A 26,934-nucleotide genomic window follows, 5' to 3' on the forward strand; every position below is an offset into this window, starting at 1 on the left:
AATATAAGGGAAACAATAAAACCATTGAAAAATGCTTCATATACTCAAAAAATTAATTAATATGACACATTTATAGCTGCAGCCTGATCCTTCTGTTGCGCCCGCCAGCTGTAACCTGGACACGGATGCTTCCAGAAGGTAAGGCAGGGAAAGGGGGAGGAGGCAACCAGCACCAATTAGAAAGCAAAATTCACTCGAGTATAAAGGAGAAACAATCTAAATTTCAGTATAAACTCAATAATCCTTTCACATTACTATCATTACATTTATGAAATTCATCATTGTGGAAATGGAGAGAAAAGGGGAGGAGGTAAGAAAAGGCCTATTTCTAGAAAACCGAAAGACCACCAGGGCTGATGTGGCCACATGCAATTTGATGCTAAGTTACCTGCAGAACAGACGTGCTTGGAAACCCCAGTGTCTTCAGTCCCACAGGCTTGGGATAGGGTGGGTTGTTTGTATCTGCTGACAGTATGGAGGCTAAGAGTTCCATTACTATATATATTTAATACTAAACTCACAAGAGAAAGATATTTTGTCCTTACACACTATCGTTGTCTCTCCTACTTGCTGCCTTAATGGACCCATAGCTTTAAAATGAACTGGTGCCTTTTAAAGTCTATACTGTACGGTGGGCTGAATGGAAGCACAGGGGCCAGGTGCTCTGCTGTGCCCCCCATCTCTTTGAGGAGCACAGGAGATGTGCTAGTGCAGATCTACTCTGCTCCTCCCACTCAGGGCACACCCTTCATTTATTTGTTCTGTTGTGTGTTTCCTGGAGCTGTTCTCCAAGCATGGGGTTTGTCCATTCAATACCACAATCCTGGGCATCCACCGTGATGATTCCTTGGGACCCAGGCTACAGAGGACCCCCATGCTCTCGAGGGTGCTTCTGTGTATGGCAGAATCACGTTGTTGGGGAGGTTGGGGATCATTTTGAGACTTGCCAACTCATCGCCTTCATTTTTCTGACCAGCTGTGGGTAAGGCTACTCATATTCCAGGAACTGTTTGTGATAGAACAGTAAGTATCTGCAAAGGTGAAGAGAGAAGCATACTTACATTCAAATTCCTGAGTTACAAAAGAACCACCCTTCCCCAACTGAGAACACAGGAACCGTGGCCTCTACACAGGTGTGTAGTCAGATTTCTTGGTGGGATGGCTTTGGATTTTAGTTCCCAAAACGTGTGGTAAAGCACTCCACTTAATGCCTATGCCACTCCATTCTGTCTGCCCCAGGGCCCTGCCTCCATATGGTTCTAGAGCCTGGCTTCTTATGTGTTACTGCCACTGCCTTTGGGGGCGGGACTGTTTATTTGTAGGACTCCCACAGTGGGGTCCAGTCTAAACCCAGCCCCACTCTGGCTTCCTTACTGCCAAGTCTGTCCTCTCAAATACCACTATGCATAATGTTAAAGGGGTGGCCCCATTAAATACAAAGTCCAGATGCCTCAAAGCTCATGGCAGCTCATCCTGGAACTCAAGAACAAGGACTTGGCAAGGCTAAGGAAGAAAGCCAGGAAGGAACAGAATGGGTAAAGGAGAGAAGAGCTTTCACAGAAGAGAGGGGTTCTGTGGTTAATGCAAACCCACTATCTTATCCAGAGCACCCTGGTCTCTTTCCTACCTGACAACTGATGGAGGTTGGTGTGCTGTGCAGACAGGCCTCATTAACTCATTACTTCAGCAACTAGAGGGCAACATCTCCAAATGGTACACTGAAAAAGTGTGCCACTGGATGAGGCTGTAAAAGCAGGAGACAAGTGCCACTTGGACATACCCTTCACTGTCCAGCACGTCCTCGATGCTGGCCTTGGTGATGATGGCATCATCACATTTGAACCACTGGTCCTTGTGCTGCCGGATGAAGCTGGTGTAGTGGCCGCTCTCCAGAGTCCCTTGGTGGTTAACGACTGCAAACAAGGAATACCTAGTTTGGAAGGAAAAGAGTGGGGAGAAAAGCAGAAAGCTCAACTTTTTCACCATCAGAAACCATGCAGTCAGAGCTTGCACAGCGAGGAGTAGCACCGCTGACCCCAGATATAGCACCCTAGGAGTTAAAGCCGACACACAGAGGGCAAAAAGGCCTGCCCACTACTCTGTTTTGAGCTGCATCGCTGTAGTAAGTAGAGTGGTAATGGCAAATGGAGTTGGCAGGGACTGTGGTACCTTTACCCTTTCACCCTCCCTGTCATGATGATGGGGGAAGGATAGTGAGGGAGGGCAAAATGTAGCCAGCGGAGGAGGGATCACACCCCACAAGAGGAGGGAATCTTTATGATGCAGATGTGAAAGTCCTCTCCTAATGTGGGCTAAGTACTTTTAACATAGGTCAATGGACAGCCAGACCGGAAGTCAGTCAGTAATCCAAAGAAGTAAGAGCTCCATCACTGTCACTCATAAACATAGCTGTGTCTCTGAGAAAGGCTATTGGGGGCTCCCCGAAAGTATGCTCCCTCAGCTCACACCTGCAGATGCCACTTACTTGTTGTCATTATTGAGACTATCTGTTGGCTGCTGGTACTGTCCATTCATTCTGCTCTCTTTGCTGTAACACAAAACAGCAAACTCAGTATCATTTAAAATGAGTCAGAAACACAGGACTTGAAAATTAACATCAATATCATTGGGGGTCTACTATATCAGACCTGTGCTAGAGATGGTTTAGATATGATTTCCAGCTCTTCCAAAGACTCTCCTTTTAAGATAGGTTATCCCTGAGATGAAGCGGGGAAACCGAGATCAGGCTGGCTAAGTGAACTGCCTTGGCATGAAGCCCGGCCCCTACTTCTATCTGCTGCCACTCTTGAGGTGTGACCATCCCCAGACCCTTCCAAGGAAGTATGGTCCTGCGGTTTTGTGGGAGGGTACATTACAAGTGGTCTATGGCACAAAGATTTGAAAAAGAGAAATGGAATCTTCCACTACAAAATCAATTCAGTTTATCTGTATCTATAATCAATTTCATCAGCTAAAAATGCTGCTCTCTCACTGTGATCCTATCTTGACAGCCTGAAAGTTGACAAATGATTACTAAGGAAAATGCAAAGTTGAAATATATCTGGAGAAAAGCAATTCATTAAACTAAAGTGTGCCTTCACTTTCCAGCAAAGTTTTAGACAGGTCGGGTTACATTAACATTATCACCACCTCCTCAGGGCCCCGTGGCAATCATATACCTAATGGAGCCACAACCCTCACCAGACCCAGCTGACAAGCCTGTACATACCTGGATGCCATGAAGGGGGTCATGTCCAGTTCCAGGGGGAAGGACACATAGGTGGTGATCTTCCGCCTCAGTTTGGCTGAGTGTTCAAATCGCTACAGAAATGGGAAAGATGGAGACAAAAGGGAGAGGGAAAAATGGAAGCTGTAAAGGACTCCCCCTAGTGCTTCTCTGTGCAGTCCCCAAACTGGACTTTTCATTTGTTTTCTGAATTGCCTTTGGCCACATTAGATCTTATAAATTAAATAACATACTATTAATCCACGTAATTCTAACATATGGGGTTCGAGTCATGTCTTGAAATGAGATGAATGTTCAAAGTCATAATCATCAGGGGTACAAAAAAAGTAAACGTGGCACTAGCAAAAGTAAACGTGGTTCCTCTGACCAGACGGTGCATTCCTTTGACTTGATCAGGGCCCACCAAATCCAGCTGCTGAGCTAGGAATGCCTTTTTTTGTTTTTACATTTTTAAAGGATTATACAATAAAACACAGAAGACTATGAAACAGATCATATGTGGCTGCAAAGTTCAAAATATATGCTATCTGAACCCTTACAGGAAAAACCTGCCTGCTGACCCCTGACTAGATCATAATGCTGAGGGTCACTGCTTTTAAAAGTAAAAGAGAAAGAGAAAGCTTGGAGAGGAGGAAGGAGGTACGAGGAGTCGTGAAACCGTATTAAAAATCTTCCTTCCCAGTGCAGTATGTAACTCACATCCTATTTCATTTGGAAATTACCTTTTATTTACAACAATCCTCTATAGGAAATAGACAGGAAAAGGGTTTATAGCTGATTAGCCTCTTGTCTCTTCAGTGCTTGGTACTGAGCCCACTGCAATTATAAAAGCACTCTACCCAAATCAATAGGCTCTAACCTGTATTAGAGATGCAAAATCGAGTCATAAGTGGAGTCTATTTTCTGGAAAACTTACTTTGAGATGAAAACAGGCCACAATGGGCAGCTTCTTCATGGTGAGCTGTTTAGTGGACTCCTGGTAGCTATGACAACCACTACATTTGATCTTGGCACTGCTTCCTAAGTGCTCTGGTCTGGTAAATCTACAAGGTATTCAAAAAGTACGTTTAGGGAAAAAAAATGGAAGAGGTAAAAAGTAAGGAGAGAAAAAGAAACACTTTATTACTTTCAAAGGGTTAATTTCCCTACTAAAAAGCACATAATGCAGTTAGGGATGTTTGTAATTTCATAATGAAAGAAATATTTTCTTTTTTTCCTCCCTATCACTTTCAAAACACTTATGTTAATTTTTTTTAAAAAATTATTCTTTTTTAAAGATTTTTTTTATTTAATCTGCACAAAAGTGGAATGTAGGCCAGAGGTGTAGGGGGTAAGAAGATTCACCAGAGACAGAGTAGGGTACAGAACAGGCAGATCTACTGAAATATACTGTTAAGGGAACAGTGGGCGAGACAGAAGAGGTCTGCTGTGCCATGTGGGTTGGCTCCCTGACTGGAAATTGAACTAAGTATGTCAAGGTAGGCCTTCGAGGCGGTAGCACTGAAAGTTAACCCCTAGGCCACCACAGAGGCCCCCTATCTTAAAATTTTTAATGGCAAGTCTGGTAAAATAGTATTAATTTTCTACATACCATAAGACCCATCAATCAAATTTGCCCCAGAAAAATGAAAGCATACATTCACACACAAAGGGCAGAGCAGTACTGTTATTACTTTTACTTATAACAGAAATGTCAACCTGGAGGCAGCCCAGGTGTCCTCATGGATGGGCCAATGGCTGAACACACTGTGGTGCATGGACTCATGGAATACTACTCAGCACTAACAAGGCTATATGATTGACACACACAACCTGGCTGAATCTCCCAAGAATTTATGAGTGACAAAAGCGAACCCCCAAGTTACAGATGATTCCACTCACAGTACATTCTTGAAATGTGGGATTTACAGAAATGGAGAACAGCTCCCAGTTGCCAGAGGTGACGGAGTCAGTGGTGGTGGGAGGCAGGTGTGGGGCGAGGGGCCTTGTGGGGATGGATGTGCCCCATATCCTGACTGCATGGACATCAATATCCTGGATGTGATACTGATTCATAATTTTACAAGATATCAACTTCGGGGGAAACTGGGTTTATTTCTCACAATGACATGGGAAATGACAACTATCTCAAATTAAAAGCTCAATTAAAAAAAAAACGGAAAAGGTAATTTTCTAATGGTAAGGTGTATCACAATATAGTCAGAAAGATGCCCAGGTAAATTAGTAAATATCTTTGGTATAGGAGGTAGCTACCAAAGATAAAAATTCCTAACACAAATATTCCACTGTAATATATGCAAAATTTTAAGGTTTTAAGGCTAAAAAACCAAAAATTCAATCTCTTCACACATGGGTCTGAAAATCTTTGTTTATCCTTTGGAAATGTTGTCCTTTTGCCTCAGGCAAAATGAACCCCCTTCTGAGCAAAGCTGACACTGCCTGACCTGTGAGAAGTCCAAAAGTGGGAGTGTACGGACCAAGTGAGCAACTGGAGGAGGAGGAAGGCCAGGCAAGGTTATCTGAGCAAATTCACACAATATGCAAGAATGAACCCATGAATGCAAAACCCAAGTGTGAGGAATTCTCTGGACCAACGGCCTTGTTTTTTCACCACAGAAATGTCAAGGAAAGAAAACGAGGGGGCGAAAGCCTATGGATTTGAAGGAGATTACAAGACCAAGAGATTACAAGACAGACTTATAAGTAAAGGAATTAAGGAAGGAAAATAGAGGCTGACTCATCCCTCCTCAAGCATCTACTGTATCTACCTCCCCTCCCACCACATTTGGAGAATTCCTGAAAGCAAATGGGTTACGCAATACCCCCACCTGAATAAGTTAACCAGAGTCAGTTTCTGTTGTTTAGAACCTTGCAGGAACTCTGATCTGGTAAATGCAGGTAAACACACACTGCACCTATGAGCTGCCTCTCACCACACTATCTGGAGCTATCAGTGTAATAAAATTCCTGTATTTTAAAATTCTAAACATGAACTTTTGAGCCTGCTGACCACATTAAGATAAAAAGATGGACTACACTTCCAGCCAACAAGGACTTATCTGCAGTGACCTCTATTTAGTATGAATGAAAGAAAACAAAGGTGGCAAAAACACTAAGCTTAATTAAAATCAAATTTAGGAAGGGTCTCTGGTTGCTCCATAGTGGTATGTAATAGCTACTCAAATGCGTCTTGTAGCACTTACACCCAAACCTCATTACTTGTTAAATTGATCCTGTAGTTGGACAGCTAAAAGTGCAAAACTCCAGATTTTCACATCACCCACAGAAAAGGCCATGCCCCATGGGAAAGGCAGTCCTTCTCAGGGCATACTCTATTGTATGTATAGCCACAAAAGGTGAGCAATTTCTAAGTTTTGCTTTCTGGGTCTCTGCTGGTTTATGGGGGGTTGGGTGCAGAAGAGAAATAGCCAGCTGTCTCACAAAACTGACAAATCAGTATGAGCAACTGGGCACCAGTATGGCCATCTTTCCCTATCTTTTCTCATACTCGACACTGGACATGTGAAAGGAAATGTTGCTGGGCCCGTGGGTGGACCTCAATTTATTGGGGCTTTACCCTAATCAAATACTTCTCTGAACAATCTCAAGGCAAAGAGAGTGCCTACAAGGAAGGGCCTTTTTCCCAGACAGGTTTCTTACCTTCGCAAGCAGTCCGTGAGTGTGGTGGTTCCTGACACATGGCTTTCCCCGTTCACCACGCTGCTCTCGCTCCCTGGGCTCAGGGGCCAGAAAGGGGTGGAAGAGCCAGGCAGATCCAAACTGATATCCCAAAAGGGGTCTATTGTGGTGGAGACACCACTAAAAGAAAAAGACAGAAACACACCTGAGAATAGACATCCACAGACAGGGCTACAGGCACCACCGGTAGGGTGCTTCTCAGCATCTTTCACAGCTCTGTACTTTGTCCAAATGACATCTCAGGTCAGGTAAAGCTGAGCTCACGCCCTTCATGGTCCCATGGAGGAGAGTGTGTGAACCACTCACAGCCAAGGTTTTTGTAAAACAATGAATGCCCAGACCTGAAGATCATCATGATCATTTTAGGGTATTTGGAAAAATTTAAATTCCTGGCCCCATGTCTAGAGGTTCTGAATTGAAGTATCCATTTCAGCAGCATCTTGAACTACAGACTGTCAGTCTGGGAACTGCTACCCTAGGTAACAGTTGTAGTTGCAAGGCACCTCCCAGCCATAGCTGCTGCAGTTTGTGCTCTAGCTGACAAAGCCAGTTCCCTCCTAGAGATTTATTTTAAAATATACAAAAAGAAAATGCAGGGCCTCCCCGGTGGCGCAGCGATTGAGCGCTGGGTTGCAAAGCTTCCCGCAGCCTCTGCAGCGCTGGTTTGATCCCCGGCTGCTCCCCGGCCACCAGAGGAGGGTCCCACATGGCGCGCAGACCTCTCCTGCCGCCCGCTGCTCCCCTCAGCAGTGTACTTCGGTCCTTCTGCCTGCTCTGCTCCCCGCTCTGGCTCTGGTGAATTCTCTCACCCTCCCGCGCTTCTGACTGTACCCAGTGCATGTATAAACAAACAAGTAAATAAATAAATAAATAAAACATGCCTCTATTAAAAAAAAAAAAAAAGAAAGAAAATGCAGGTTGGAAAATCTACCAGATATCAAATAGGACATAAGCCCCAGATAATATCCTGTGGATGGAATTCAGTCTGTAAGGCCAAAATTATGAGTCTGAGCTGCCCAGAAGGACACCACCACATAGCCCATGATGGTCTATATTACTTAACAGGATTTGCTTTTATTTTTAACATTCACAGGCAAAACTTTTTCAAATGTGTGATCTATCCTACACAAATGCAAGTGGTAATTCACCATAGTTTATGAGATCATCTTTGTGGATCATGACTGGGTTCAAAAAAAAAAAAAAAAAGAAACCACAGAAAACATCAGTGTGCACGAGGTAGACTGGAAGGGTTCAGCTAACTTCACCATCAGTGCTTCTCCCTCCTGGAGCTGAAAGCTTTGTGCGCCAAGCTCAGAAACTATAACTGTAAATAGTTAAGGACACTAGCTCAGAGGCATAGAAAAAGAAAACATGAAATAATTAAAATTAAGACATTTTGGAGCACATGTCGAAAATCTGCCATCTGAGATCCATTCCTTCTCCTAGGAGGACTCTTCTATGTGATTCCCGGTGTCAAGCACCCTAAGGAAAGCAGAGCGATGGGAGGAAAGCTTCAAAGAACACACTCCTGGGCATGGGCAGTAACAAGGAAGCCTCACATGAAGGGCTGCAAGCCTGTGGGACACCGTCCTGACAACCTTCAGCACACAGGGGATCTGCAGTTTTTCCAATGTCTTTCCTACATGCACTATTTTATCTCAATATACGCCAAGGCTTCAAACAGCATTTCTGCTTCTCATCTAATTGCTGTGGCAAAGGATCCACAGCAGCAGCCAAATATCCTGCTGACACATAACTAAGGGCACAACTGGGGAGGTACCAAGTAAACATTAGAATAAAGAATCTTAAAGCTGGGCCTCCCACGTGGTGCCAAGGGTTAAGTCACTGCACCATGAAGCTATCTGTAGCCACTGCAGCACAAGTTCAATCCCTGGCCAGGGAGCTGACCCACATGGCGCAGCAGACCTCTCCAGTCTCGCCCGCTGCTCCCTTCAGCAGTGTATTGCAGTTGATCTGCCTGTTCTGTTCCCCACTCTGTCTCTGGTGAATCCTCCTACCACTCGCACCTCTGGCCTGTACCCCAGTTCTTGTATGTGTAAATAAATCTTTTAAAAAAAAAATGTGAAAGATGTAAACTTGCCAGAATACAAGAGTTTTGCTAACTGAAAATGAACTATGCTGGTCAATAAGCAGCACCCAAAGTGAAGTCATTCTGATAGGAACTAGGTCCTGGTCAGCACAGATCCCAAAAGAATACTGGGGTGCCAGGCGGGCACCTGGCACTTACTGGCAGACTTGGCAGGTGACATCAGACTGCAGCCCACCCGTGAATATCTGGTCTATGATGCAGTTGCAGTGATTGGGGTTGTTGGCCTTCTTCCCATTATCATCACCTGGAGAAAGAGCACAGGTCTGTGACTAACATCTGCAGCCCCAAGTCAGCAGGTTTCCAAGAGCCAGAGACTCAGGAATGTGGCCGTCCATGCCAGAGCCACAACCAAGGCAGATGTGCCAATTATTTCCAAGGGCACACGAAAACACTTATTCAGAGATGAGCTGGGCAAACGGGGCATGACTCAGATAGCTGTTTTTAATTTTTTTCTTCTTCTCCATTTCTTAAGCTCTCCTTAGCTTCTATCTTGGCACCAAAATGTATCAAAAGCCCAATAACTGGGGCAAATTATTGATTTCCTTTTCATGTACAAAGTGAATTTTTCCAGAGAGGTAGTGGCCCAACATACTGTAGATCAAATCCTCTTAGGGGAGCCCCTATTCCCTAAGCTGGTTGCAAACAGAGTCCTCTCTTCAGAAAGGTCACTGAAGGACTCTCAACTCAGCCTGTTTACCTCATCAGCCCCTAGTTCTGGAACTTCAGGAACATTATGTCTTCCAGTCAGTTGTAACTAGAGAAGTGCCACTGCCCACCTCCCTATTTCAATACAAATCTTAGTTATATAAGAGTGTGGGCACATAAACATAAAACTTACGGGATGGAATGTAATGTTCTATTTACATTCTTAGTAACTTTCATTCAACTAGTCAATGAGGATAGTGTGTATCCTTCTTGCATAAATTAAAACATTACAGAGAAATAAAAGATGGCTATTAGATTTTGACAGCAGTTGCCCTAGAAATTAGGGGGAAAAAACACTACCCAGAGTGAGCTCAAATTCATGGAACAAAATGTTAGGATATGGGAATATACAGGAAACCCAAAAGATACCTGAAGGTCACCACCACATAAAAAAGCAACACTCAATCAAGCACACCCTGGGCCTGGCTGACCCATCTCCCACAGTGCCTGAACTATTTGCTGATGAATCTAGAGAATTTTAATGATTGTCTTTCCTCCTCTTTTATTTATTTACTTGCTTATTTATGTATTTAAATTATAATTTCAGAATTATATTGAACTTGTTTCTAATAAGAGGCTTATGTTTCAAATGGAATGATGTCAGAAAAGTAGACCAAAGTGGTTTCAATTTTGGTATGAACTTAAGTTTAACAGTAATCCATTTTCAGCTTCTGGTTACAGAAGTCTCCTAATTCTCAAATGCTCAGAATAATTTAATAATCTCTCACAGTGGCTCATTTCTGTTTGTATGTTATGCTTTATGCTGGGAAACCAAACTTTACCTAAGCTGTTAAGCTACTCTGATTTGATTCTTAGGATATTCATAGGATCATCTATGTTTCCAGCAAAAATAATCTAAGTACAAAAAAAAAGCTAGAACCTAAAGCCATGACGTTGATCAGAACAAGCTGCCTAATTTCAAGTTTGGCTCATGCCTGAGATGTAATTCCAGATTCCACAGGGTACCTGTGAAAGCAGCCCAACTACCCAAGAGGCTGAGAAGGAGCTAAAGGCTAGTCACCTGGAAAGATAATGTTCCCTGAAGAGAAAATCAGCCAGAAGGACATCAGCACAGAGGTCAGAGGTGAGGGGGGGACTTGCCACCCTGGCACACTTGAGTCACACTGACCAGCACTCCTAAACCAGCAGCAGCAGCAGCAGCATCACCAAGCCTGGCAGGAATGAAGCCTGCTAGACTTCACCCCAGACCCACAGGACAGAGCACTAGCAATGGACTTAAGAAGCCCCGAGGGTGACTGACCCAAAGTTTGAGGGACACCCTTTAGCTGACAACCTGTATATGTTACTTCAGCATAGGGCCTTCAAACTGGGGGGCTTGCAGGGGGGAGACAGGGGAAGAACCCACCAAAACTTTTTTTTCAGGCCCAATCTCCCATTTCTAACCCTCAGAGCTGCTGCATGCGCTCCACACCTCCCCCCCAAACCCCAAAACTATCACACATCTGAGAACCCTGGTGAGGGCACCAGGATGCAAGACCACACTCAGAAGAGCCAAGTTGCAGTGAGAATCTTACATTTTAAAATGAAGCTGCAGCCAGAAATGAACCTGGGAAGGAGCAGCAAGTGTACAAGTTGAGTTTTGCACTCTTAGCTCTTTGGCTACTTTACTTCAGTGGCCCTTTCGGGGGCTCCACAAGGGAAAAAAGATGGTTTGATGGCTAAGTTGTATGTGTCCAGAAGCTTCTGGGCTCCACAAGCCATGACAACACAGAGGGACATCAAATTAGCTCCCTCATAGGTCAAACCAAGAAGAACCCAGGAGGATAGGACTCAAGGTGAAGGCTTGTCAAGAACTGAGAACTAACGGTTCCTGCTCTGAGCTACAGAAGAGGCAGTGCCACGCCATGCCACCTCGCAAGGTCAGGACACCCAGCAATGTTTCCTCCTGGTTGAAAAGCAAAATACAAAGAACTTCTTTGAGGTACTTATGGTGTTTTCCTTATTGGGGGAAAATATGATACACTGATGAAATCTAACAGGTCACACCCACTCTATTGGCAAGAACACGCATTGCCCTGACCCCACACCCTCGGGAGGAACAAAGGTGCGGCCGCACCTTTGCAGTGCCGGTGCAACACATCCAGTGCAGCGATGAGGAACTCGTGGGCGTCCTGCTGCTCGTACCCCGCCAGGTGACGGGCATGTGTCCACACCAGGTGTAGCAGCTTGTACGGAATGTGGGGGGACCGGTGCCCAGAGTAAAACTGTTCAGAGAGAAGGGAAAGGAAAATGCCCATCAGCAATAAATACTACACTCTGAACACAAAGCACACACACACACAGATACTGAACAGCTACCAAGAATTTCTTATGGGTAGTTTGACCAGAATAACTCAATTTTACTCAATTGTTGTGGGCAAGCAATATTTTTATTTGCACTCGCTGCACTTATTGAGGCTGCGCGTAATTTTCTCCCTTCCTGCCATTTAGTTGCTACAGATTATGCCTGATTGATGAATCATGACATGCAAGTTTGCCAAAACAAATGTATACACTCAAAGGTGAATTTACTGTTTCTAAATTATACATTAACAAACTTGAGCCTAAAAGCATTTATCTCCCAATAGAGCCAGGAAAATACATGTGTGTGAGTGCACACCTACCTTCCTAATTTTGGTCTATCCATTTCCCATTTTGGTGCACTTGCTGCTGTAACTTAGCAGTTATTGGCAGGGTATAGGTACTTAAGGAAATGGGTTAGGCTAGACCAAAAGACGTTGGCACACTTTTTCTGAAATGTACTGTGACACCCCTCTACCACTGTTGGGCCCGACACACAGGTGAGTGGTGAGCCTATGTTACAGCAAAGGTTATGACAGAAACAGGAGGCCAGGTCTGTTGGTACATTGACACGTAAAGGGAACCCAGATCCTGTCAGCAGCCTAAGGGCAGGAACAACCCTGGTTTTTAGTTGGGAGTCCAAGCCACTTTAGCTGAGAGCCTTTCTGAAGTCACTGATCTGAAAGCACCTTGGGCCTAGGCCTGAGCAATGAGGGAAGCACTATTGGGGGACACATAAGGACAGGCACAACCTGAGTACACCCTATGGTCCCTCAGAGGAACAGACCTGATATTTAAGGCAGAGGTTCAGAAAGACAGAGCCCTTCCAGTGAAGCACATGAGAAGGTGTGGCCATAGAAGACCTCACTCTGCTTGAGAACAGAGCAGGAAGGGGCACATGCACCCCTACATGCCTTACTAGGATCAGGAAGGCAGACATGGAGGTGAAGGTGAAATCACCAAGTGTATAATACAGAGACAATGCCACCCACCTGTTACACCCCTCAAAGGGTTCCTTCTCACCCCTTAAGCCAGCAGTGTGCCTCTAAAACTGATGTGGTTACCTAACAATTCCTTTTGGGGGAAAAAAAATGTGTCTCTTCCATAATAAATGCACACACTAAATATTTACATAGAAGATTTTAGAAATGTGCCCTCCTTTATTATAGTCAATCTTTTTTTTTTTTTTTAATGAGGGTAGGACGTGGAGGAAGAAGTCATAACAAAAGTCAACCAACTCACCTCCTGGAACAGCGAGGACATCTCACAGACCAGACAGGAGCTGGGGCTCTGCATCTCACACCTGTGCCTGTCCGAGAGGAAGAAGTCCCGCAGCAGAGGTGTATGGGTCAGAGCCTGCACGATACAGTTCATGAAGCACGTGTTTCCCAGGTTGATCAGCCCACGCAGACCTGGGACAGGAAGCAGACAGGAGAGTGGGCATGGCTGGCACACTAGCACCTGAGCAACTCTGAAACCAAAGGCACTGCAGGCTTCTTTATATTTACTTTGTTCATTTTTTTTACTCATTCATTCAAGAAGAGCAAGAAACGTAATGGTAATAACTGTCTGACCTTTCTGCCACTGTTCGTTTTTTTAAAAAGAATTATTTATTTATGCATACAAGAACTGGGGTATAGGCCAGAGGTGCGGGAGGTGAGAGGATTCACCAGAGACAGAGTGGGGAGCAGGCAAACTGACTGAAATACACTGCTGAGGGGAGCAGCAGGTGAGACAGGAGAGGTCTGCTGCACATGTGGGTAGCTCCCTGGCTGGCCGGGGATTGAATTCCCCTTGTGCGACCAGGGAGGTGTGGGGGATAAAAGGACCCACTAGAGACAGAGTGGGGAACAGAACAGGCAGACTGACTGAAATACACTGCTGAGGGAAGCAGCGGGCAAGTCAGGAGAGGTCTGCTGTGCCATGTGGGTTGCACCCTGGCCGGGTATCGAACTCGTGCTGCAGTGACTGCGGACACCCTCATAGGTTGCTTCTTAACCCCTTGCACCACCAGGGAGGCCCCCCTCTGCCATTGTCATATGAACCTTACAGAGTAACTGTCACTCTCTCTCTCTCTCTCTCTCTCTCTCTCTCTCTCTCTCTCTCTCTCTCTCTCCAGCCATTACATGCTTTCACAGACTCATTCAAAGGTATTCTACAACTGGCCAGGTCAAAATGGAGCCTCTCCGTTTTACACGTTTCTAAAATATATAAATGTAGTCAAGTCAGAAAACACTAACACACTTTTCTCCCTGAATGGCTGCATGCCGCCTTAACCTGGCCAGAGTACACTTGAATCTTTTTACAAGAGTAGACTCTGAGGGTCATGAGGCAGGGCCATGGCCATTCTCCCAATCACTGCCCCCAAGCCTGCTGCAGAAAACAGGTACTCAAGAAGTGGGTGGTGAGCAAATTGATGAAGGACAGACATTCAGTGCTTAAAGGGAATTGTGTTATGAAACCCACATAAGAAATAAGTAGTAAGTGAGAAATAAGTTAGTCTAATCAGACGAACATTCAAGCATGGCCTCCACCTACCAATGGTGCAGTTAGAGGTGATCTTTCGCCTTTTTGGGTTGTGTTTCAGCAGTTCAAGCTCCCGTTTGGTTGGTTCCCAAGTTGAAAACTTCTCTCCAACACCTAAGCAGATGAAGGACAGTCAGGTACCATTAGCTACATTTTTATCAAGAGTATTGTTAAGTAAAAACTGATAGTGATACACTATTTGTGAGGTTATATTTCAAAGAGAACATTAAACATGAAGTCGTCTAAAACCCAACAAGACCAGGGAGGGCTAAGAGAACACATAAAGGGTTTTCTTTTGGAGAATGTTCTGTGCATGAGCTATGCTTCCTGCAAGGAAAGCAATACCTCTAATTAAAGCTATGCTAATACTAATGATAGTCTTATCATATTAGGTTGTTTTTCAGAGACTCTTGCCTTGAATATAGAGAGACAGTAACCTCAGAGCCAATGGGAAGTACCTCCAATGAATGAGTGAAACTGAGAGAAGATAAATATTTTTAAATATATATCTTCTTGAACATCTGCACCCACAAAAGATTTAAAAGAAAGACAGTAAAGGTGTAAATACTAAGAATTACCTTTTATCCCAATACACACCCTACTCACTCAGAGGCACTGGTTTTACGCCACCTAAAATTTCTGCATAATTCAATACACTTAAAAGAGAGCATATCACCAATAGACAGACTTTCTGAAATGACTTTAGGAGAGTTCCATTTTATTCCATGACATGCATCACTTAGCCCTGTGGCTTAAGTATTTTGCACCAAGAAATAATGACTTAGTTACAATGTAATTAGATTTTTGAGAGAAAGAATAAAAAGCTAAAGAGACTGTTCTCTGGGAGAAGGTTTATTAAATATAAAATCATTCTGATTAGAGAGTCTTTATTTCTATTACTTCATTCTCAAACAATGAGTGGTTTTTAAAGCAGTACTTAAGGCAAGAATGTATAAAACATGCTGGGTTTACATTTCTTTGAAAACAGTGATCCTGTTAGCTTGGCAGAGCCCTTCATAGTACCTGCAGACATATGGGGTTCCCTGGGGCTCATACGGTAGCCTGGGCAGAGTCACTCAGGATGCTGTGGACATGCTAGTGGCAGCCAGTCACCTCACCTGGCTCCACTAAACCACAGGAGGGATGGAGGAGGTATGGGGGCACCTTCTACCAATTGGAACCCAATCTGTAAAAACCCAGCTGCTATCTCCCTGGATATTTTCTTTCTCTTGGTGAATTTTGTCCTTGACAGACTAGAGGGAAGTGAGAGAGCAATCACGTGTGTAAAAGTAGGTAAAAACAAACCTTGCATTTTCCAAGCTTTCCGCTGTTCTTCTTTGGCAATTATCTCTATGTCTTTGTCATATATATAGTCCTGACACAAAAAGCAGTAGATACCTCCATACATAAGCTCTATGGCTGAAGAGAGAAAGGAAGGCAGTCAAAATTTAATTAAAAATGGGAAGATGTTGGGCCTCCCCTGGTGGCACAGCGGTTGAGCGCTGGGCTGCGAGGCTGCCTGTAGCCTCTGCAGCGCCGGTTCGTTCCCCAGCTGCCGGCGAGGGTCCCACAAAAAAAAAAAAAAAAGAAAGAAAGAAAAGGTGTTGGGCCTCCCTAGTGGCCTAGGGGTTAAGTCTCAGCGCTATCACCACTATGGCCTGAGTTTGAGGCCAGCTGGGGAGCTAACCCACATATGGCGCAGCAGCAGATCTCTCCTGTCTCGCCCACTGCTCTCCTTAACAATGTACTTCAGTAAATCCACCTGTTCTTCTCCCCACACTGTCTCTGGTGAATCCGTTCAACCCCCGCACCTCTGGCCTACTGTCCAGTTCTCCCACAAAATAAATATTTTTCAAAAAGTTACATCACCTTAAAATAGAACTTAACACAATTGAAGATGTAAATAAAAGGTTTTGAGAAATGAGATTGTTTGCACCATGTCCCACTCTGAAATCACAGAGCACCACTATTACAAAGGGATTTCTTTCCACTGCAGATAGTTTATCCGAAGCAGATGAGATAGGTGTATTTTTTTTTCCGAAAGCTCCCACCAAGGGTCGAGGAACCTAGAAAGCAGTGCTACACTGGTATTTCACAGCTCAAGTTTATTGCTTGTTTTCCCTGTGGAGTTTTATAAGGAGGTCACATATTATTTTAGATAAAAGAAGTGGATTTTTTTTGAAGAGTGGAACTGCAAATCAAAATTCAAAGAGCAGAAAGTGGGGGCAATGACTTCCTAATATCCAGCAGGACAGCTCAGGAGGGTGCCTTACCCAGATTGTGCCGTTTCGACTTTGCATGTTCGTGAATATGTTTCTTTGTGAAACAGCCAAAGAAAACACAGTGGAGGCAAGAGTGGAGCCTGTTCAGGTGGACGCCACAAACATGACAGACGCAGGATTTTGCCTGCAATTCAAAGAAGAAAATTAAACAGCAGCACATGTTTTGCCAGTGCTCAGAGAAAACTGTTCCAGTGGAGTTCCACAATGGTTACCGTTATGAGAAAAGGGAAGCATGGATTTTGTCTCTAAGTCTTACCATACCAAAAGGTCATTTTGTTAATGCTTTCAATCATCCCAAAAGATACTGACTTCACCTGGCTCAAAGCTAGCTCCATAGAGGAAAACTCTATCTACAGCCACAAATTAAGTTAATAAAATAAAATCCATGAACTGCTGGGATGTTTACTCTGGTTCTCGTCAGAGTTCCAGTAGATGTCCCAACTCCCAGCTCCTGCCCCAGTCCAAGCCAGCAACTCACAACCTTGGCACCCTTAACAAGGCATCACTTCAAGTAAACTCAGAAGCAATAAATAAGTGGAACATGACTCAAAGCAATATACAAGAATAAGAAAAATGAACATTTATGGCCAAGAACCAGAACCTACAAGAACATTTATGACCAAGAACAGAAACCTACAATTGTAAATGCAGCACAGCGGGATGTAGTTTTCACACACCCAACCCAAGCGATAACCTACTGTGTTCCAGCACAGTATGCCATTCACTCTTGTGTTAAGTCCCTCAGGCAATCAGACTGGACTCTCTGGGATGATACCACAGTATGTAATTTGCTTGTTTTGATGGGGAGGGAGGCAGATGGGGGAGATGGTGGAAAATAAAGAGTACAGGGGTTACAACAGAAAAAGTCTCAAAAAACAAAGGCTGGCAACATGAATATTATGTACTATGAATGTGCTGAATGTATACTGGACACTGGTACTGGGGCTTTCAACCAATTTGTCACATTCAGTCCTTACACTCATCCCATAAAGGTTTCGAGCTCTTCTGATGTATGAAGAAAGAGTACAGACAATTGTGACCCCACAGCCAGGAAGGACACAGCTAGAAGGGGTCCTATGGACCCCAAAGGCCCACATCTCCCACTTTTATCAGAAGCAGCCCCTTCTGAACTCTGCACATGTCACAATATCAGGGCAAGTGCCAAGCCTGGCTGGGACCGTTGAATATCCACGTAGAAGGGAGGGTACAGGGAGGGCAGGGCCTGAGACTGGCCTTGAAACTCTATTAATACATAAACATCAATCATGGACTTTACTGAGATGGTAGCTACTTTAAGGAACGCTGCATGGGGATGTGAGTAACATCTTCAGCCACTTTAGAAGAGGCAGAGTTGACAAAAGATGAGTTGGGCATGAAGATGAAAGCCTGTGGCTGAAGAACTAGGACAGGAGAAAATTAGGCAATCTAGAACCATACACATTCTCTGAGGAGATTACAGATGCTCTGTGACAGCGGGCTCTCATGTGCAGGCCCAAGCTGGCACCTATGAGAATTTGCAAACTCCCCAGTGCCAAAGGGTTTAGGCAGTCCTGCAGATCCCAGGGCTCTGGTTCCAGAATCACAGCCTTACAAGAACCTGCACACTGAGGTTAGTCATCTTTCAATTCCATGTACAATTTTATCTCTACTCAAAATTCCAATCAGACCTTTAAAAATGCTTTCTTCCTGATTAAACAATTATTCCCAATGGTTAGACTACTTTGAAAAAAAAAAAAGCAATTTGAAGCGTTTATTTTAGTCCCAATGGAGGGATTTTCAACAGTAGCACAATGGTCATCTGGGACTGATAATTCTGTATGTGTGTCTGTCTGTGTGTGTGTGTGGGGGGGGGAGCGGAGAGGGAGAGAGACAGAGAGAACCAACAAGGGCACTGGCTTTCTGTACATTGCAGAATGTTGAGCAGCACCCCTCCTCTCCCTACCAGAACCCCCTCCCAGTTGAAAATCACCGCTCTCAGGCAATGGCACAGGAGGCAGAGGCTTATTTTACAGACTTTTCTAAAATAGTTGTACTATCTAGTCTCCCAATGATAAACCAAGAATTAACTATAATTGCTCTCAGTAATACAGAGGAAATTTACGTTACACATGTAGATATAGCTGATGTATAATAAATGACACTTAAAAAAAAGATTTATTTATTTATGCATACAAAAGCTGGGGTGCAGGCCAGAGATGCGGGGGCTGAGAGGATTCACCAGTGACAGAGTGGGAAGAGAACAGGCAAACTGACTGAAATACACTGCTGAGGGAAGCAGTGGACGAGACAGAAGATGTCTGCCTCGCCATGTGGGTTGCTCCTTGGCCGGCTGGGGATCGAACTCACGCTGCTGAGGTGGTGGATTGCTTCACAATACGGTGCTTTAACCCCTTGCACTACCTGGGAGGCCTAATAAATGACACTTTCAAGTATCATGGAAAATTTCCCTTAGCTACAGATTTCTGAAGATTCTTAGTTACAACCACAAGCTAGAATCTATTTACTGTTCATCACATATACAGATGTAAAGAATGGAAAAGTTTAAGAGATGTTCTTTCTTTTACCACTCAAATATTTTAAAGGCACGATCATGATTTTCAAAAAAAAAAATCCTGTTGAGGGCCTCCTTGGTGGCGCAGCGGTTGAGCGCTGGGTTGCGAATCTGCCCACAGCCTCTGCAGCACTGGTTCGATCCTCGGCCACCGGGCGAGGGTCCCACATGGCGCGCAGACCTCTCCTGCCGCCCACTGCTCCCCTCAGCAGTGTATTTCATCACTCAGCCTGCTCTGCTCCCTGCTCTGGCTCTGGTGAATTCTCTCACCCTCCCGCGCTTCTGACTGTACCCAGTGCTTGTATAAATAAATAGATAAATAAATAAATAAATCTTAAAAAAAAAAATCCTGTTGAGCTTACTAAACAATCTAATTACATTTATGTAACAAGAAACTATCAAGACAAACAATACTCTGAAAATATAAAGTGATCAGGGTAAGTACAAAATTTCAGCACTTAATACGGTTTTTCCCCCTGTACAATACACAAACGTTTAAAAATCATTAAAAGTAAGCCCTGTAATTTAAATCTGAAACTATCACCTGTTCTTTTATAGAACTTGATGTAAGAAAAATATTCTGCCTAAAGAAAAATGTCTCAAGGATTCTGATGCAGAAAAAGGAACTGTAACAATTAAGTAGAGGCAGGACAGCTACAATTACAATCACAGAAATTTACCACTTCCTGATACTATCAGGTTGAGAAGAAAGTCTCAAATACAAGTACATGCACACACATATTCACTATTCAACTGCATCTCTAAACTCCATGCTCAGTATTTATTTTAAGGCAGTGAATCAGATTTCATAACTGGGGCTCCCCAACATGCAGTCTCAAGCACCCCAGTGATGTATATGTCACAAAAGTGACATACATACATAAACATCAGTGATTTGCCACATATCCCAGGCATGAACAATTCTGGGCCATTCTAGCTCAATTTGGGCATGAAAATGTATAAGAGTAGATTACTGGGCATCCCTGGTGGTGCAAGGGTTAAAATCTCAGGGCTATCAAGCTATCCCAAGCCACTGCTCAGCATGAGTTTAATCCCCAGGCAGGGAGCTAACCCACATGGCACAGCACACCTCTCAGGTCTTGCCAGCTGCTCCCCTCAGCAGTGTATTTCAGTAGATCTGCCTGTTCTGTTTCCCACTCTGTATCTGCACTTCTGGCCTACACCCCAGTTCTTGTATGCATAAATAAATCTTTTTTTTAAAAAAAGAGTAGGCTACTATACATCAGATAAAAGAACATACACATACTCACTAGTCTTCTTCACAAAAGAAGTTCATCTCTTAAATGTTGTAAGGAAAAGCCCAAATAATTTCAAAATCATTATAGTGACAATTTATTCAGGCAAGAATCACCCATGGATACTAAAACCATGGGCCAAAAAAACAAACAAACAAACAAAAAAAAACCCTGAGTAATATATAACAATTAAAAAATGGAAACAATCCAAATATCCACCAACGAATGAACCAGATATGCAAGTGTGGTGTATCGGCCATGGAATATCATGCTGTTATAAAAGGAATCAAGTACTGACACAGACTACAGCACAGATGAACCTTGAAAACATGCTGGGAGAAGCTGCACACCAAGATTTAGTGAATATTATGAAATATTCTAATATGAAATATTCATTATAGGTATATCTACAGATAATACAAATCGAGGAAGTTGCCAGGGACTGAAGAGAAAGACAATGGAGAGCAGATGAAAATTACTTGAAATTTGATAGAGGTGGGATTTTTTTTTTTTCATGGGACCCTCCCGAACCAGTGCTGCAGAGGCTGCGGACAGCCTCGCAGCCCAGCACTCAACTGCTGCGCCACCAGGGGAGGCCATAGAGGTGGGATATTAACTGTATAGCCAAAATTGTCTAGAGTGGTTAATTTTATGTTAAGTGAATTTCACCTCAATAACACAATTTTAAATAAACTGGATATTTAATGTTAAAATAGCCTGAAACTACTTTTTTAAATCAAAAGTGAAAAGGTAGGCCTCCCTGGTGGCGCAAGGGGTTAAGCACCGCACCATGAGGCAATCCGCAGCCTCTGCAGGATGAGTTCAATCCCCTTCAATCCCAGGGAGCAACCCACATGGCGCAGCAGACCTCTCCTGGCTCTCCCGCTGCTCCCTCAGCAGTGTATTTCAGTCTGCCTGTTCTGTTCCCCACTCTGTCTATGGTGAATCCTTTCACACCACTTCCCATCTACCCCGCATCTCTGGCCTGCATCCCAGCTCTTGTATGCATAAATAAATAAATATATTTTTTTTAAAAAGTGAAAAGGTAACTTTTACGGCAGAGAACTCTGATCAAGAACAGCTTAGCCAAGCATACCCAAATGGAAAAACTGATGAATTTAGATAGCAGTATATGATACTCATTTTCTTCTTACAGTGGTGACCATTTTTTTTTTTTTTAATTATTTATTTATTTATTTGTACAAGCACTGGGCACAGTCAGAAGCGGGGGAAGGCGAGAGAATTCACCAGAGCCAGAGTGGGGAACGGAACAGGCAGACCGATGAAACACACCGCTGAGGGGAGCAGTGGGCGCAGCAGGAGATGTCTGTTGTGCCATGTGGGACCCTCACCGGTGGCTGGGGATCAAACCAGCGCTGCAGAGGCTTCTGGCAGCTTCACAGCCCAGTGCTCAACCACTGCGCCACCAGGGGAGGTCCCTGGTGACCATTATTTTTAAGTAAATAAGATATTCTGAAAATGGAGTAGAGCTCATTGGATCCAAGGGTTTGGTTAGGGTAGAGGTGAGCAAAGTACAAAGGATTATTTTGGGGTAAACTCTCTCCCAATTCCCTACTTTCCTCTATAAAAGCAACCCCCTCTAGCTTGTATTCTGAATTTGCCTATGGTTCACCACAGCGTTCATTTCCCTAATTGCAATTCCTCTGGTGATTCCCCAATAAACTCAGAATAAATTCATTCTACTCGTAAAATAATGGCTACTTTGATTTAAAGTTCATAGTTCATAGTATCAATATTGATGATTACACCATAGATGTTTTCAAAAGGGGTAAGAGAGTATTATTATTCTTACAAGTTTTTATGTCTAAAGCTATTTTAATATAAATTTGCATAGAACTAAACACACACATGCATGAGTACAAGTAAAACAAGAAATCTGAATAAGACAGGTGGATTGCATCAAAGATGGAATGTACCCTGGTTCTCCTTGTATTATATTTTATAACTGCATATCAACCTATAGTTATTTTAAAATTGAAACTTTACAATTAAAAACTTTTCCCATTTTAAACCTTTCATTTGAAAAGGCCTGTTAGGACTGTTCCTTACTTTGTATGAATGATGTAGTATTTTGTTTTAATTATTTGAAAGATTCCTCAATTAAATGAAACAAAATATTAACCCCTCAAAGGAAAAAAATTTTGGAAAAGAATTAAGTTTACTTTAAAAAAGGACATATCCCCAAAATAAACAAAATGGAAGTTAGGGTATTATTACTTTAAATTTTTATAATTTACATTCAGTTTTTAATCTTCTTTCAGCAACCTCCTGTACATAAAATCGCACTTTCTAAATGTACCACAGGTTTGATGTCAAGTACACAAATCACATTTCAATCCTTCAGCAAACCAAACAGATGTACAGTGAAAACTATCTTGCCTAAGATTATTCATCTTTTAAACTATTACCAAGTTTAAATTTTACAAATTCTAAATTAAGTCCTCCAAATTGAAACCTTGTTAAAAAGGAAAATACAAACTGCTATTTCTATTCAGTGAACTATTAATTGCAGAGCTAAGAAATGAAATCCATGAGTAGGCAACAAATGAAAACAATATAAATAGTAAGAACATGTACATAGACAGAAACAAAAATATTTAACTTTGCTTTATATGTATACATGCATTTCAACTTTAAAAAAAATCTAGAAGACCCAGGTAGCAAAAAGATCTTAACAGTGATTACCTGAGACCAGGGAAAGTTCACTTGTCTGTTCCCTAAACCTTTAAGGTGTTCCATTTTTACACACAGAGAACATACTCATATTATCACTTCTGTAATTATTTTTGAAAACTATATGGATTCACAAATCTCAAGCTTTATCCAGTAAAACTTACCAATTTCAGCCCCTAAATTACTTATGTATTCCTTTACATGTGCTTACCCTACATAGGAATATATCCTATGTAGGGATTTCTACAGATTATCTACAAATACTCTGAATTTTAAAGCAGCTATTATCTTGACACCTGCTATTCAAATGGCCCTCTGACAATTAAGATTTCAATTACTAGAGACAGAAACTAAGGAGTAAGAGTTGATCCTGGACTGAATGTAACGTTCAAAAGGATGAAATTATTCTACTTTAAGGCTGTGCCTTAGAAATCTTTGAAAGCAGTTTCCAATCCTCCAGCTTATTGCTTAAATTAAACCATAATCATTAATGGTCCAAAATTACTAACAATGTTTAAAAACTCAATCACTGTGGTAAAAAGTATTTTTTGGTAAACATATTTACTATAGCTACTAAAAGGGCTCTGTGTTTTTCAGATAAGCTACTGCAAAATGTTGGAGTTACAGTTCAAAGAGAAATGATTATTTAAAAACAATTACCTGTCCCTATACACATACATATACAGAGTCCTGACACTACATGTGTCTGTAATTTCAACATATAGTGCAAACTATTAAGTCCTAAGAGCTAGTGAAACTGAAAATTTCTGATGTCTTATTGCCAATTTCTATTTTCACACACAAATCTTAAAGTGGTAAGATAATCAAACTTTGGATATAAAAACCATAATCCACTTCTATTTATGAGAAAACTCTGTTCATCCAGGAATTCGTTACTGTAGCTATACTAGAGAGTATCAACTCCAAAAGGCACCATTATTTGTTTACAAAGTTGTTAACTGTATCTTAAGTTGAAGTATTATTATAAGAACTTCATATTGTTAAAACCAAAGAAGTACTGTTAAAGGGTTTAAACTATTTCTCACACTAACTCTTTCTTGGCTGGCCACTAGAGTGTGCTAGAAACACAGTCACAAAGAACCCGAACTGATAGTAGCAAACGATCCTTCAAAAATTTAGAGTAAAAGAGAAAGGAAATTGTTGGTGCCCTACCAAAAGGTACTGCAATACTGACACACTTTAATTTTGAAAGAAACAGGTATCACCACCTCTGTCTATAGCTCAAATTCCTACCCCTGAAAAACAGAGATGTGGTTTAACAGCATTCAAACTAAACTAGTGACATTAAGATTAATCCAAGCCACATGAAGCCCCTCCCACCCCCAAATTCCCTCCATTTAGGAAATTAGTTAATGATGGGTTAAGCCTGGCTCCAGCTTTGTTAAAAATTACAGGGGAGCAGGGAGGGGGAAAGGAGAGACTGCTGGGTGGGGAAAGACAAGAAATTCCCTACTTAATCCAATTTAGAGGTGAATCTCACATACATCACATAAACTTAACCAAGAAACTAAGGATGTATAGCAATAACAAGGTAACTGCCTACTGCTTACCCAATGTCAAGCTATTTAAGAGCACACAATTCCACTGGCAAGAATCTCACTCTGACCCGAATATAAAAATGCTTCAGCTCTGATTTTAGTTCATCCCCAAGGACAATGCTTCCCAACACCATTAATGATAAAAAAGAAAACTAATGCCTAACATCCCCTACAATCTTAGCGGATGTTAATTTTCCTATAAAAGGTGAAATTGCCTAACTCCCAAAGTTAGACTGTAAATTGCAAAATCACATTACACTGTAAAAACGAGGTTTCTTTTGGTAACAGCATAGAGAGGAATTTTCTGATTTCCAAACCATTAATAAGCCTAAGGCTTAGATGGGGTGTGTACCTAAAAAATAACGCAACACTCAAACTGTTACAATCCTCACTGTCTCATGGAGATCTTTCTTAGTGGCAGAAGGCAAGCCAATTTCCACCTTCCCCATCTGAGTGCTTTCTTCTTTTAAATCCACTCCCGGGTAACTCCAAGTGATTCCAAAACTTAAACGCGCTGGATAACGACAAAGCTTTCTTAGGTTTGACTCTAAACGGAGGAATGATTCGCCGTCCCCACACACCCCTTCCACCCGGGCACAAATCTGAAATAGGGGCGGGGGATGCCATCTCCCTAAATTTGTTCCCTAAGACTCTGGACCCCGTGAAGTATTCTGTCCAAGCACTGCAGTTACAACTGCACCCTAAACCCCCCATGTGCAGACATCCGGCACCATTTCCTTGGCCCAGATACCCCAACATAAATACACATTCAAGATGGAGGCGGGGGCCTGACCCACAGCAGACCACCGGACGAGCCCCGGATAGCCTTTGTCTCTTTAGTTTTTTTTTGCCTTATTTTTAACTCAGCGCACCGATCGCGACCCCCGAGCCCTGGCACCCCGGAGGGTTCCTAGGCAAGGCCTAGCGCTGGAACGTCGGGACCTCCCTTCGCAGCACCAAGGTTCCAAGCAACCCTGCAAGACAAAGCCGTCCCCGGCCCAATTCGGGTGCCCACCGAAACCCCGCCCCTGCTCCGGCCCCTTCCACGCGGCCCAGAGGACTGACTGAGGAAGATGGGGGGCGGGAGGAGGATGGAGACGGGGGGAGTACAGCGAAAGGGTGGGGGAGGGGACGAGGCGTGACGAGCCCGGCGCGCCCCCCGCCCCCACCGCCGGCTCGGGAAGTCAGGAGGGTCCGCAGGGCCTGACGCTATCCCCTCCCCCCTCCTCCCGCAGGGCGGGGCCCAGAAGCCCCCCGCCAGCGGGGCCGCCCCGGGCTGCAGGAGGGGGCTCCTCCGGCCCTCCGCCGCCCGCAACCTGTCGGGGGAGGGGCGCGGCGCACCTTGCGCTTGCGGGCCTCGGCCGTGCCGCTCCACACGAAGCACTGGTAGATGGCGCGCAGGTTCTGCTTCCAGTTGTCCACCTTGAAGCTGCTCAGGTGCGAGCAGCCCGGCGGCGTCACCACCAGCTCCGCGTCCATGGCCTCGCCCTCCGGCTCGGGCCGCGAGACCATGGGGGGCAGGGCCCGGCCGCGCGCGGAGGGCGGCGGGGGCGGCGAGGGGGACGAGGACGACGCCAGCGCGGTGAGAGGGCTGCTCGGCGGCGCGCCCCGGCCGGCCGGGGGACGGGCGCCGGCAACAAAGCTCGGCGGCCGCGGGGCCGGCAGACAAAGATGGTTGGTGCTGCACCGACGCGCAGTGGAGGCGGCGGCAGGCAGGCGCCGCCCGCGCCGAGCTACCTCAGTGCTGAGGGCGGCGCGGGGCGGGGCGCGGCAGCCGGCGGCGGCGGCGACGTCATCCCCCGCCTCCTGCGGGCGCCATACTGCGCACGCGCCTCCCGCTGCCCGAGGCCCCGCCTCCTCGCCTCGCCCGCCCGCTCCCCCGGGCGCCGCGGCCCTGAGGGGTGGGGCTAGTGAGGGCCCGCCCCCGCGCCCTCACCATTGGTCGCTGCCCCGCCCTCGGGCCTCAGCAGCCCGGTCATTGGCTGTCCAACAGATTCAGAGCCG

The 26,934-nt window shown here is 44.1% G+C and overlaps 1 protein-coding gene across 1 annotated transcript; it reads right to left on the minus strand.

Moving 5' to 3' along the window:
* Positions 1–988: 988 nt before the first annotated feature.
* On the minus strand, positions 989–26,442 carry USP22 (ubiquitin specific peptidase 22; the record flags this gene model as incomplete). Its single annotated transcript, XM_084238815.1, has 13 exons — positions 989–1,031; positions 1,781–1,930; positions 2,486–2,548; positions 3,230–3,321; positions 4,164–4,290; positions 6,908–7,066; positions 9,195–9,300; positions 11,839–11,986; positions 13,305–13,474; positions 14,601–14,702; positions 15,894–16,007; positions 16,862–16,994; positions 26,272–26,442. The coding sequence occupies 13 exons, from the start codon at positions 26,440–26,442 to the stop codon at positions 989–991; spliced, it is 1,578 nt and encodes a 525-aa protein (XP_084094941.1).
* Positions 26,443–26,934: the final 492 nt, after the last annotated feature.

Source organism: Talpa europaea (genome assembly GCF_964194135.1).
Source record: "Talpa europaea genome assembly, chromosome: 7".
Lineage (NCBI taxonomy): Eukaryota > Metazoa > Chordata > Mammalia > Eulipotyphla > Talpidae > Talpa > Talpa europaea.